At 43.1% G+C, this 13691-nt stretch overlaps 2 protein-coding genes across 3 annotated transcripts in view; both read right to left on the minus strand.

Moving 5' to 3' along the window:
* LOC105563018 (heterogeneous nuclear ribonucleoprotein L) overlaps positions 1-5300 on the minus strand; it is a 190765-nt gene extending 185465 nt beyond the window's left edge. For both annotated transcript variants that reach the window (XM_012014265.1, XM_012014264.1), the window contains exon 1: positions 5158-5300. In XM_012014265.1, the coding sequence (XP_011869655.1) occupies positions 5158-5220 (63 nt within the window). In that variant the 5' untranslated portion in view covers positions 5221-5300. The remainder of the gene's footprint in view (positions 1-5157) is intronic.
* A 2026-nt stretch (positions 5301-7326) lies between these two features.
* On the minus strand, positions 7327-13422 carry LOC105563019 (protein RRNAD1-like). Its single transcript, XM_012014266.1, has 8 exons — positions 12425-13422; positions 12117-12226; positions 10056-10311; positions 9816-9964; positions 9235-9537; positions 8776-8929; positions 8462-8574; positions 7327-8382 (listed from the first exon to the last, which is right to left on the minus strand). Exons 1-8 carry the CDS (start codon positions 12539-12541, stop codon positions 8091-8093), a joined length of 1494 nt encoding a protein of 497 aa, XP_011869656.1. The 5' UTR covers positions 12542-13422; the 3' UTR covers positions 7327-8090.
* Between the last annotated feature and the right edge of the window lie 269 nt (positions 13423-13691).

The raw sequence follows: 13691 nt of genomic DNA on the forward strand, positions 1-13691 counted from the left end.
TCGAAAAAGCGTGTCCGAAGACTCGAATTTTGGAGCTAATATAATTAACTTAATCGACGTGGAATGAAATGTATCAGCCCGAGTCGCAGAGCTCGCGACCACGTCGCTCGATAAATACGTTCGAGCAGGCACTTCGAGTTATTAAATTTCGGATTTATAATATGGAGGAAAGTCCCCTCATTTTTTTTTGCGAGATGGTCTCCTAACGAGATAGAGAGGTTTCTGCTAAATTAATAGGCATCATCTGTTGGCTCCACCATGAATTTATTGCTCTTGGAGCGAAATCTGTTCAGACCGTACAACAACTTTCTGTTGGTGCCTCACCTTTTGCTTTCGGTCTCTCAGTGTTACCTCTCTTCCCTGTAGCTCGCTTTTTGCAGTAATATAAATAAATTAAATTGAATAAAACTAAGTTAAAATCGTGCAATCGTTGCGAAAAGAGACTCGCGATTGAACGTGGATGTTGAAAACCTGCTCTCTCGCATTAGAAGCGTATCTCGTAATAGAGGAGTTTCCTCTGAATATGTGCGCTTTAAGACGCTGATAATTTTTGGGAGCTTAGATAAGCTAACTGAATTATCATAAACTCCGGATTTGCAATATGAATTTACGCGGTGTGGAACTGATAATTTTTTTGGGGTTTCCACGCGGTAACTGAATTATCATAAACTCCGGGTTTGTATGGTGAATTTATGCGTGTCGTAACTGATAATTTTTCGGAGCTTCCACAAGGTAGCCGGGCAAGGAGCCGTTAAAGCGAATCGTGAATTATTCTGTCCGTTACCTGCATAACGAAGCGCGGGAATAAACAAGGTGAACCGCGCGCTAATAAATATTTCACGTGATATCGAAATGCGAATGCATGTGGCGCGAGTGCAGCGAGTTAACAAACGGGGGACATAATCAACTTTCCGATGCACCCGGCGAGAATCAACCCGGTCTTGTATGTTGCATGTATAATTTTGTCATCTCTCTCTCGCGCGCGCGCGAATAATATACAGCACTTCCAAATTCAGAATACAAGCGACACCGAAACCTGATTATACGTATTCTAATATTATTTTATACAAGGATTTACGTCGTCCGAGTTTTGTAATCAACACTAATTTCGCGACAGATTAGAAGTGTTTTCGATCAATCTGAAATCCAAGTCTTTCGATAAGAATTGGTCGACAGTTTTTACTTTTTATTTATCTCTTTTTTGCGTTTAGCTCAAGTGACTCGAGAAGGAAGATTTTGCTATTCGTTCACGCACTCGAGGCTTAATTATCGGACGGCTCGTTGCTTCCCGTTCGTTACTCGTGCGAGTTGCAAAAATTTTCAAGAGGGACTCGACTTTAAAAGAGTTCGTCGGAGAATTCATGAATAAAAGAATGTACGGCTTGCCAACCCGATGTGCTTTATGCGTATGTATCTTTTAGATAAGATGAAAATTGAATAGAGCGCACCGTTTGGCGTGCAGAAGTTGCTTTCTATTTTCTGATCGCGACTTCTGACAACAAAATTCTCGGCTTTCTATCAAGTTTATACGAGATATCGCGGCACTCACCGAGCGTTTTCTCTTCTTCCGTCGCGATATTCGCGCGAAAATTAGCGCGTGCATTTCTCGATATTCAGTTTGCTTCAATTCGCTGTTCCGAACGATTAATTATTGGGTCATTCCATAAATAATGCGGAGTAAAAGCTGGATTTATAGCTTAAAACCGAATAACGGAAGATATATTTTCGATTGAAGTTAAAATGTCAACTTTCTTTTTGTTTCGTCTTAAAAATGTCTCTAAGGAAAACTCATTATTCATGACCCAACACGTTAACGAGAATATTACAATTCGCGCAAGATAAGAACAAAAAAAAAACGATTTCTTCGGTCGTTGCTCAGAAAAATCGATCGATGCAATTTCTGAGGTGCAAGACGAGGACGAAACCATCGACATATAAGTAGAATGAACTGCTGATCGCAGGACCCGCAAGAGTAGAATGAGAGGCAGGTAATATGAGGACATGGTGCGTCTCTCTTTAGTAAGCCTGATCGGTTAGGGCCTGAGAGAGCAGAATAGCCATCTTGTACTCTTAAGACAATGTTTTATATTTTAAATCTTTGTCTTACGCCTAATCTACCATGTGCTCTCTGCGTCTAGAAACATGCGGTTTTATATAAGCAAATCGAAACGCTTTAATTGTCGACAACGTACGATCGTACAGCGAATAATGTACAATTTATCAACTCGCACGCATTTTTCAAACGTATTTAGTCGCTACAAAATAGAATGCTTCTAGACGCAAAGAGCACACTGTAGATTAGAGTTTAACGTAACGCTCAATAAAGACAACGTTACACTATACTATTTTTCTTACTGGATTCCTTACGAGAACCAATAAGGATGCAGAGTTTTAGATGGCTTAAAGCTAAAGTCAACGGCACACGATACTATTTTTCCTACTGAATTGCTTACGAGAACCAATAAGGATGCAGAGTGTTAGATCAGGTGACTTAAGGCTAAATCCTGATTGGCTCTCGCAAGCAATCCAGTAGGAAAAATAGTATTGTGTGCCGTTGGCTTAAATCCTGATTGGTTCTCGTAAGCAATCCAGTAGGAAAAATAGTATCGTGTGCCGTTGGCTTTACTGTCTTGTGTCTTAAGAGGATCCTAAAGTCATCGTTTTTACCGACACGTTTGAATATTGTTTTTACACTTGTAATCTTTTTACTGGCTTTTATGCACAACATGACACTAGGTCATATTTGCGGACCGCATAGCGGAACATTTTCATACTTAAAACACGCAGTTCAGAAGTCTAATAAAAAAGAAATGGGTATTTGAAAGTTTAGCTAAAAGACACGCATAATTTTTAAAATATTCGTAACAACGGCCGGTGGCGATCTGATTCGCCGGGAGCAAGCGTAAGAGCTGACGCAGAAGTGAGAAATAAAATTGATTGACTTCCTTACTCCTACTTCTGCTCCTTACTCCAGGCTCACTCCACGCATAAGGCTCGTTTTCTGTTGCTACACTGGTGAACTAGTGCAATAAGTTAAAGTAAGACAAGTGTATTTTTCTTATTCCAGCTTACTGCACTAGTTCGCCAGTGCAGGAACAGAAAACAAATCTATTGTGGACGACGCGTTAAGGACCGTCTACATTGGAAGTAAGCAGTAAGACGGAAGAAAACCGTAACCTTTACCCCTGGTCCACAATCTCGCTTTAAGTAGGCTGTAAGCCTTAAGCCGTAAGAAATTAACCAATCACAGGTGAGAGTGAAGGCAATAAATGTGATTGGTTAATTTCTTACGGTTTAAGGTTCACAGCTTACTTAAAGCAAGATTGTTGACCAGGAGTTAGTCCCAGTCTACAATAGATGATTTAAGCCCTAAGCTTTAAGAAATTGGCCAATCACGGTCAAGTATGAGTAGAATACGCGACTGTGATTAGTCAATTTCTTAAGGCTTAGGGTTTAAATTTCTATTGTAGACTGGTACTTATCAGCGCTGGTCTACAATACGTGGAGTGAGCGTGGAGTAAGGAGTAAGGGAGAGCCCTAACTTCTAGCTTTTGGTGTGAGGAAGCTGAAATACAGACATGGTTTTTAAAATATTTGTAACACTGATTGACGGCACATTTTGATTCACCGAGAGTAAGCCTAAGAGCTGAAGTAGGGGTAAGAAATAAAATGGATTTATTTCCTTACTCCTACTCCTTACTCCAGCTGACTCCATGTATTGTAGACTTCAGTGTGAAAGCTAAAGCACAGGCATAAATTTTTTAAATATTTATAGCTCTGGTCGAACTATGCACTCTAATTCACCGAGAGTAAGCGTCAGAGGCGAAGTAGAAGTATGAAATGGAAATGATGCATTTCTTTACGCCTACTCTTACTTCTTACGCCAGGCTCACTTCACCTACTGTGGACGATCCTTTAGTTCCAGTCTACAATAGATGATTTAAGCCCCAAGCTTTAAGAAATTGCTTCAAAGCTAAAAAAGCTTTAAGAAACCAATCACGGTCAAGTATGAGTAGAATACGCGACTGTGATTAGTCAATTTCTTTAAAGCTTAGGACTTAAATCATCTATTGTAGACTGGGACTTATGCGTCGTCTACAATACGTGGAGTAAGCTTGGAGTAAAGAGAGAGCCACAACTTCTAGCTCTTGGTGTAAGGAAGCTAAAATACGGGCATGGTTTTTAAAATATTTGTAACACTGATTAATGGCATTTTGATTCACCGAGAGTCAACCTAAGGGCTGAAGTAGGAGTAAGAAATAACATGCATTTATTTCCTTACTCCTATTCCTTACTCCATGTGTTGTAGACCAGCCTTTGGACAGATGTAATACAGATCATTCCTCGGGCCCCGAGCGGGAACATTGTCGTAACCGATTATGTCGTAAGACCTAAGCCGGTATCGGAAGTCAACGCACGAAGAACTGTCCTAGACGTATGTCGCCTTGCGATGCGATAAACGCGTTGGACTTCCGACACCGTCTTACGACAGAATCGTAAACGGTTACGATAATCTGTCTCTGCTCAGGCCCTTTGCCATCGTCATAACCTTCCCACGGCCGCGATTCTCGGGCGAACGAGATTCCCGCGAGTTTTAAAGAAGCCGAGTTTTAAAAGGCCCCGACGGACATTTTACGCGAACGGGGGCCCCGCGCGTCATTCGCAGCGGGACAAGGGAGGGGAGGGGGGGAGAGAGACATTACGATACTCCGCTCGATTGAGGAACGATCGTCCGATCGCGTCGGAGCATTCGGAGCGCTTCTCGACTGTCTAGCGGAGGGACGGGCGAGTTGTTGTCCGACGCGCGACGCGAGGCGCCGCGTCGCGTCGCGTCGCGTCGCGGTATACGTACGCTACACGCCGTAACCGTATGTCGGGACCCGCGCGGTAAATGGCGCCCCGCGCGTCGCTGCGAAAACTCGCGTACTCGGGCGGCGAGACACGCGCGGCGCATCGCGCCGTGCTCCCGCGGCCGCCGATTATCGCGCCGATAAATGGCGACGCGCTTCCCTCCCCCTCGATCGCCGTCGGCGCGGAGGAAGAGCCCGCGCGGGGTCGGCCCTTCGACGAAGGGACGGACGCGGACGCGGTGCGTGGACGGCCGTGGGACGCGACCGCGGCGCGTGGATAGTAATTTGCGCGCGCACACACACTCACCCTGTGTCCGGACTCCTCCAGCCTTTGCCTCTTTGAGTGCGGACCGTCTCCGTTGAACGCCATCCTCCGTTGTTACACCGGGCGATGCGAGTTCGAAACGGAGCACTTGCTCGCTGCACCACAGTTACCGCAACAGCGGGAGCAGGAACAGCAACAACGACAGCGGCGACAGCGACGGCGACGGCGACGGCGATGACGGCGACAACGACGACGACGACAACGACGACGACGGCGACGCGAGTTGTGTATACCGCTCGCGATACCTCTAACACCGTGCCGACGGTCTCGTGTACGCGGACGGGGAAGGGGGGAGGAGGAGAAAATAATAATCGGTAGGACGCACGACGCGACGAGAACAGACAAACGCGCGAGAGCGGCTTAAAGGAAACTGGACCTCTCACCGGAGGAACGTCGACGCTCCGTGCGAATTCGCGACCGGCTACCGCGACGCGCTCTGCTGGTGGCGCCACGGAACGCCTCGCATGGCCGTCGTCGCGATGGTTCGTGCAGACCAGCCCGAAATGCGACGCGTGGCTGAACGACGCGCGATAAACCCGACGAGAGCGCATGCACAGCTTTTATAGACCGGTATTTCATGGTCCGTGCTTAAGATCATCTTACGTATAGTTTTAATGTGCATTTTAAACCAATCCGAGAGTTGTAATAGCATCTTAAGGCATTGCTTAACGAATTTGAAATAAGAACGGACCGTGAATATTGGCCATAGATACCGCCCATGCGCCCACCGAGCATCGCACGTTCATTGGCTAATTTGGTCCCGCGACGTGCCACTCGCTCCAATTATGTTCCGACTCCCCACTCCATGACGACCAGGTAGGAGATTTGTATTTGAAGTCGTTTATTTAATAACCAATATACAATGACTATTTTACAGGGTCAATAAACAAACCCGATTATTGCAGCAGGTTTACATTATGTCTGTGGACTTATAAAAAGTGTCTCTCAGACCACATACCATATAGATATAAGACTAATAAGGCATACATTTTTGTACTATAATGTAAGTAGCAGAGCTATTTAATATTGAGTTGTCTTCAGATAAAAAAGGATAAGAGAAAAAAAATCTGATACAAACCAGGTAGGAGATCAGACAGTCCGACGGAGTGAATCACTGAAATATACGAGTATACTAAGTCCCAGTCTACAATAGATGATTTAAGCCCTAAGCTTTAAGAAATTGGCCAATCACGGTCAAGTATGAGTAGAATGCGCGACTGTGATTAGTCAATTTCTTAAGGCTTAGGGCTTAAATCTCTATTGTAGACTGGGACTAACTGGAGCGCGCGCTAGAGCCGAGTCGTGCGTCCAGAGAGAGAGCATCGTCGAGTGGCGTCTGTCATTGTCTGGTTTATACTGTACCTTTCCGTCCCCACTCTCGACCACCCTATAAACCAGACAATGACAGACACGCCACTCGACGATGCTCTCTTAGGGTACTATTACATTTGTCGTACAACAAATTTTTCAAGCGTGTCGATTGGCCGCTGAATAGAAAGTTTCTAGATACTCGAGAATTTTACTATCCTTCAGCCAATCAATACGCTTAAAAACTTTGTCGTACGACAAATGTAATACCAGCCTTAGTGGACGCACGACTCGGCTCTAGCGCGCGTTCCAGTTAGTATATATTTCGGTGGAGCGAATATTTCGGAGGGCATTGGCTTGCGATGCTAGAACTTGGTCCACGTTAAAAACATATTAAGTTTATAAAGTACGATTTATTTGTTTAAATGGAAAAGCTTAACATATTACAAGTTTTTACAACTACGTACATTATAAGAAATAAAATTATCTAAAGATTTCGTACATTGTACATTAAAAGAAATGAAATTATTTCAAATGTCGCGCTCCAGTAGGCCACACCAATATGGCGCTTACTGTTCCTCCCTTACGTCTAGTTAAGGCCTTCACACACAAAATTCCGTAAGGACGTAAAACGTAAGCGTAAGAAAATCAACAGATTGGATTTGCTACTGCTTGCGTTATCGCCTTACGTTCTCGACTGTGATTGGTCGATTTTCTTACGCTTACGTTTTACGCCCTTACGGAATTTTGTGTGTGAAGGCCTTTAAGCGGGGAGCACACACTTTTGCATAAGTGCATAAGCATATGCATAACGAATTTGATTGGTCTATAAGCAAATGCACAAGGAAATGGACCAGTCAAATTCGTTATGTATCTGCTTATGCACTTATGCAAAAGTTTGTGCTCCCTCCGCTTAAAAACTTAAGGCCTTTGCACGTAAAAAGGTGTTAACCGTAACCGTAATTTTAGTCCGTAATCGTAGTTTTCAACACGTACAGACAAATGGAGCAATCCAAGTATAATTCCGTAGGTTACGGAATTTTAGTTGGGTTGCACGGACTAAAATTACGGTTACGGTTAACACGTTTTTACGTGCAAAGGCATTTACTACTTTATTTGCCCTACAAGATATGGCGGTGCTCTTGCTTCCCTTTTTAGCTCGAAGCTAGCAGTCTAGTAGTATATAGTATAGAAGTCTATGAGTGCATGGCATAAGCGTATGCATAAAGAAATTGATTGATCCATAAGCAAATACATAAGGAAGTGGATTAATCAAATTCCTTATGCACTTATGCAAACGTGTGCTTCCCGTTTCACCTTTCTCTCTCGTACAGATGTTGGGCACACGGCCGGTACTTAATAATTCCCGGAAGTTGTCGCGACAACCAGAGTCGAAGAGAGTTTGGCCCATGTTCCGCAATAAATCCTTCTTTCTCGGTAAAGGTGCGACTAAAATTGGTTTTGGAAATTTTTGAAGAATTCTCATCGACTGATCTTTTACGGGCACTTTTTTATCAACAAGAGAGGATTCATCAAATTGACATTCAATTTAATTCGATAATTGATTTTTATATTTTAGTAAAAAGTATTAAAAAATTCTGACATAATCAACAGGGCGATTGTTCGGTATTTTTCACTGAGAACAGTAAAAAATTTCGAGGAGACAATCTGGGGTCGAAAATAGGCTTCAGTATTGGAGATAAATCACTTTCGGAAAGATACAGAAATCTGTCCAGCAACACCGCGGTCTCCACCAAAGGTGCCAACATCGTACGCAACGCTCCAAATATCACAATCTGCCGCCACTGGCTCAGATAAGACTTTATCCGCGGATTTTGAAAGTCCGAGCCTCCGGGTCGGTGATTCGGCTCGAAGTCTGCGGTTGCGGCCGCGCAGTATCTGAAAAAAATAATCTCGATTATTATTGGTATGAACTGCGCGTCAATTTTCGATAACTGTAACGGGCATTTCACTCAACTGTTCAAAGGTAACGGATCTCGTCTTTACTTTAACGTTCCTCACTTGAGTGCGACGCAGCTGGCTGCTTCGTTTTATCAAAATGGTCTCTAGAGCGGCTCTGTAAGCGTGCACCTAAAAAAAAAATGCGCAACTTAATAACGCACTTCTACCACTTCAGTATTATATCACCCACAACTATTACAACCACGCAATTTATAAATACGTAATAATATAAATATAAATAAATAATAAATTAAAAATATATAATATATATAATATATAAATAAAACAATATATAATAATATATAAGTAATAAGTATTACGATACTCAACTATTAGATCCTCATAGTCCCCAGTTTTTAGCTTATCGCAGTAACTCTCGATAGCATGGCACGCCACTTCTAGCGCTGTGTAAGATAATTTGCATTTTGCAAATGACGACAGATATCTACTGAGTGGATAGCCGTTTGAAATATCCGCTGGATTTCTAAAATGCGTCACATTATTTAGTGCCATCGTAATCTTGCGATTCTATGGATATACGGGGTGAATTATACATCTTTTTACAGAACTCGTGAGAAGACAGAACGAACTGAGATAAACGAGAAAGTCCCGTACCATTTTGCGATCAATAATAAACGAGAAATTAATTTCTTAGAGCTAATAAATGAGCGCCGAGATCATAACACATCGCTGCCCGCGGGCTTGCGTCTCGCCGCCAAGATTCGCGTCGCGATGGCCGGCTACTTGTAAAAAGATGTATAATTCACCCTGGATGCCTCGCGGACGTACTCCAACGTCAGCTTCATGTAACAGCACCCCACGATGCAAATGAATTTTGGCCCGCACGGAGACGCGTAAAGTCTCAGCAACGTGGCCGCGAGATCTCCGCATGGATGCAGCCCGACAACGCCGAACTCGGATTGCTTCTCGGTCAAATTAAAGCTATCGGGGAACATCCCCCGTATGTCCCTGATCGCCCCTGACTGATCGGCGTTGATATTTCCCAGTTTGATCGACACGTGTTGCGGCGCGTTTGCTGGCAAGTCAGGCAAATGTTTAGACAGGGTCATTAACAATTCGTTATCCCATTTCCTATAATTAAAAATGGCGTATGCGACAATGAACCCAGTAAACACCGACTAGCAGTTGCACAGCATCAATAATATAATTTCCGACTTCGACAATGTAACTGTTGTGTACAACGTGTGTTACATTACATTTATATTGTTGAGTGAGAAATTATAATATTGATGCTACGCAATTGTTAGTTGGTGTTTACTGGGAAGGGATTGTGAGATTATTAATGATACGTCAAGATTGCTGAGAATTAAAGAAATACTGGAGAGGTCGATGACGTAATGCCGGACTACCTGGCCTGCTGTGACAGTGATGCATCCTGTTCGATGCATATCACGTGTAGGTCGTATTTAAACGCCAAGGATCGCGCCAAGTGACCCACGCCCGCGCCAACGTCCACAATGCACCTGGCGTTGGAGTCGCGCGCACAGTCCGCGCATATCTGCGCAAAGATAAACTCCTGCAGGGCCTGGTATATAAATGTTTCGCGTCTGATCTAAGGCAAAATACTTTGGAAATGCGTGCAGCTATACCCGCGCTATTTGTTGTATCTCGTGCCGTTTCTTTCGTTTAACGTGCTTCAGAAAGAGATTGTCGTGCCTGCTCGCAGCGGGTGTGTCGCGCAATCCCTCATCCTTATCTCCCAAGGCGGAACTTTCCGAACTGCATTTGAACTTTTTCCCCCCGTCGCATCGCCAGGCGCTCCCGTCATCTCGATGATCTCTATTCAGCTGCAAATTTCTAGCGACCTGTCGAAGCGCGAGCAGCGACAGTGGCCATACGCGAGAGCTGCAACATAAATTGCATTGTCAAATTATAGGTAGATATTTCGCAATACATTTCTTGCCTCGGGTTCGCGTTAAAAATGTATTTGCGTCAGACCTGAGGAAAAGATTATCAAAATCGTTACATCGCATGTCTGAGGTCTGAGGATGACTTCAATCAAACTCGAATTCGAATAAATCAGGATTTATAGCGAAATTGTTAACTGCATAAATTGTCATCTAACGTTTCCTTCCACATAGGGAATAAGAAAAAAAAATTAGTAATTTGCTAATAAATATGTATTTATTATTATCATATCACGCTAAAATTATGTTGCCATAAATAGCACAGGCGATCGTCACGAACTCAAAAAGGATTCGCTTTTTTAAATTCTTTATTAACATAATCTGCTCAAAATGAATTTCGAAAGAATTTCTTTCCGGCGCGAGTTCTTGTAGAGTATAAAATAAATTCTTTCGTATCCAAAAAAGAGCTCAGAGATATCGTATCCGAACAAGAGTTCTTGGTGACATAAAAGCAAATTCTTTTTCAACTTTTAATCTGACAAAAAGTGTTAAATTAAAAAAAGGACCTTAATTCTATTGTATGTGGCAGTCACGGGTGCAAATATTTGTTAATTAAAAAAAATGTGTTTCGATAAATGACGTATGTTTCACTGAAAATACATATTTGAACTAAAGAAATACTGCCAACTAAACGTTCTTGGTCATATCGACAACTAGACGGTTACTAAACTATAGAGATTATCTTATCGACGAGCTTTTAGGCAAGGGACAATCAGCAAGGAGTGGTGACGTCAGTACGAATTCCAGTGATCTCATTTGGCAAATTCCAGTGGTTTCAGTTCTCGTCATAGTATAACTAGTAGGTCCACTCCGCGAAGATCAAAGGGGCCGGCAGAGAGTGGACCTACTAGTTACACTATGGCTCTCATTAAGAAGACGTTGATATGTAAAATAATTATCCATGCACTGAAAAAAAAATCTGGTAGATTCAACCAGTCGTCTGTTAGAAAATGGACGAGTCAGAATTCCTTTAGGATTTACCATGAAAGATATTTCATAACCAGAAGTTTGCTAGACTTCACTACAAATCTGGTAAATCCTAAAGGGAATTCTGATTCGTCCATTTTCTAACAGACGACTGGTTGAATCTACCAGATTTTTTTTTCAGTGTGAAAGTATCCGTTTGATTTATAAGATTATAGAAATCCGTGAATCCATTTGGTGTTACAAATGCATCGAAGCGTTCTTCTCCTTTCTTTATTGAAAGGAAAGAGAATAAGAGCGCTTCGAAGCATTTGTAACGTCAGGTGTAACATCAACCGCAGTTCCACGGTGCTTTCCATTTAGCGAGACAAGTCGACACCACGGATTTCTGTATACCACTAGACCGCTAGCTTTGAGCTTAAAAGAGCGGCAAGAGCACCGCCATATCTTGCAGGGCAACTAAAGTAGTACGCGTACTACGTCTGTGTGTCTACAGGGTGTCGCCGCCATCAAACCCTCTAATCACTTCTAATCTCATCCGGCGACACCCATAGACATAGTAAGAATAGACTGCGCGTTCCCTACCCCCTCACCCGTGTGAAAACATGTATGATACACAAAATGTAGAACGAAATAGCTAGGGCTCGATTCTTGAAATCGTCCGACAGAGAAACGTATGCGAAAATTCGGCTCTGGCTTTCAGCCAATCGATCCCTTCAACTTTTCTGTCGGAGCGGGATTCTCGCCTTACGTTTCTCCTTGGAATGAATTCAAAAATCGAGCCCCTCTGGCGCCTGCCGACGAAGATCGCGCGCTCACCACGAGATGTCGCCAGCTAACCACTTGCCGAACTCGTCGGGCGACACGGTTTGCAGCGTGCTCCTCCAGCTGCTCGGCAGTTTCTCCCACAGTTGCTCTTGGAAGAAGTCCTGCAATGCGATTCGCCAGATTTCGAGGTCGATTTCGTTGTTCCCAAAAGATTAAGTGAAAGATGACAGACGGGAGACGTGTGAAACGTGTATCAGGTGCACTTGCAACGACACAATATTTTATGCGACTCATAGGTTCGAAGGAGAGAAATGGGGCGGGGGAGGGGGGGGGTGCGTATTTCTCTTTCAATTACGTACCACGACGTACGAGTCTAACAACCAGCCGTAAGTGTCTAGGACGCTGAAGATTCTCTCGAGCGTTACGCGAGTCTTGGAACAGGTTCTGCATGTGCACGTAACCATGGGAGCGGCCATTGTTGCGCGTCGTGACCGACGGATAGTTTCGCATCGCCCCCGGACATCGCGCGCCTATCTCAGCGATTCCTTTCCCTCCCATTTTCGAATTTGCGAAGTAAACATGCATTACCTCTACCCGCGTTAATCGCTTACCCACATCAGGAGGTCAATTCCGTATCTTGCAATATAGTGAAAATGTTAAAAGTGAGCGGCTTTGTCTTCTTCTAAGAGAACGGTTGGAAAGAGACAAAGCTATACTCGCTTTTAGCATTTTTACTGTAGGGTAAGGTACAGAATCAACCCTCAGTTTGCGACGCCTTTTTACGCCTTAACATTTGTATTGACGAGTCAACTTTTATTTAGACTTACCTCGTTTAATTCGCAGCTGCGTGCATCGTACACACGCCGGTGCATCGGGGGTACAGCCATTGACGAAATTATTATGCACCCTCTTATGTTAGTGGAATATTCGACTCCCGTACAGCACCGAAGCTTTCAGAAACATTTTAGAAAACATGGTTGCAATGTACGTTGCAATGTTTCTGAAAGCTTTGGTGCTGTACGGGAGTCGAACATTTCACTAACATAAGATAAATTGTATAAGAATGACCTATGGAATTCTAATCGATCCCCGGATAGCACAAGACACTCCCATCAACATTTTAAGACTATTCCTCAAGAATATTTGGAATATTCCATAGGTCATTCTTATATATTTATCGATGTTAGTGAAATGTTCGACTCCCATACAGCACCAAAGCTTTCAGAAACATTGCAACAATGTTTTCTAAAATGTTTCTGAAAGCTTCGGTGCTGTACGGGAGTCGAATATTCCACTAACATAAGATAAATATATAAGAATGACCTATGGAATATTCCAAATATTCTGAGAAACATTGCAACATTGCAACAATGTTTTCTGAAAAGTTTCTGAAAGCTTTGGTGCTGTATGGGCACTACTATAAATCTTTTTCGAATGTGAATAGAATAATCTATCGAATATAGCGTATCGGTTATACATGGTATGATCACGGGTTTCACTGCCTTTTGCATAAGATAAGTGTATTACACAATAAACAATGTGCAATACATAAACTCGATGAATATTAAAAAATTATTCGAGAACGAATATTCCAAAGACATTCTCGACGAATGTACGATTTATAAT

The sequence above is a fragment of the Vollenhovia emeryi genome, unplaced genomic scaffold (genome assembly GCF_000949405.1).
Source record: "Vollenhovia emeryi isolate VEMERY1.0 unplaced genomic scaffold, V.emery_V1.0 DF939181.1, whole genome shotgun sequence".
Taxonomy (NCBI): Eukaryota; Metazoa; Arthropoda; class Insecta; order Hymenoptera; family Formicidae; genus Vollenhovia; species Vollenhovia emeryi.

Coding starts and splice junctions, on each gene's coding strand:
- LOC105563019 (XM_012014266.1), bottom strand. CDS start 12,541: ATGGCCGCTCCCATGGTTACGTGCACATGCAGAACCTGTTCCAAGACT. Junction 10,312..12,116: donor TTAGCTGGCGACATCTCGTG/GTGAGCGCGCGA, acceptor TTTATGTTGCAG/CTCTCGCGTATGGCCACTGT. Junction 8,383..8,461: donor AGATCCGTTACCTTTGAACA/GTTGAGTGAAAT, acceptor TATTTTTTTCAG/ATACTGCGCGGCCGCAACCG.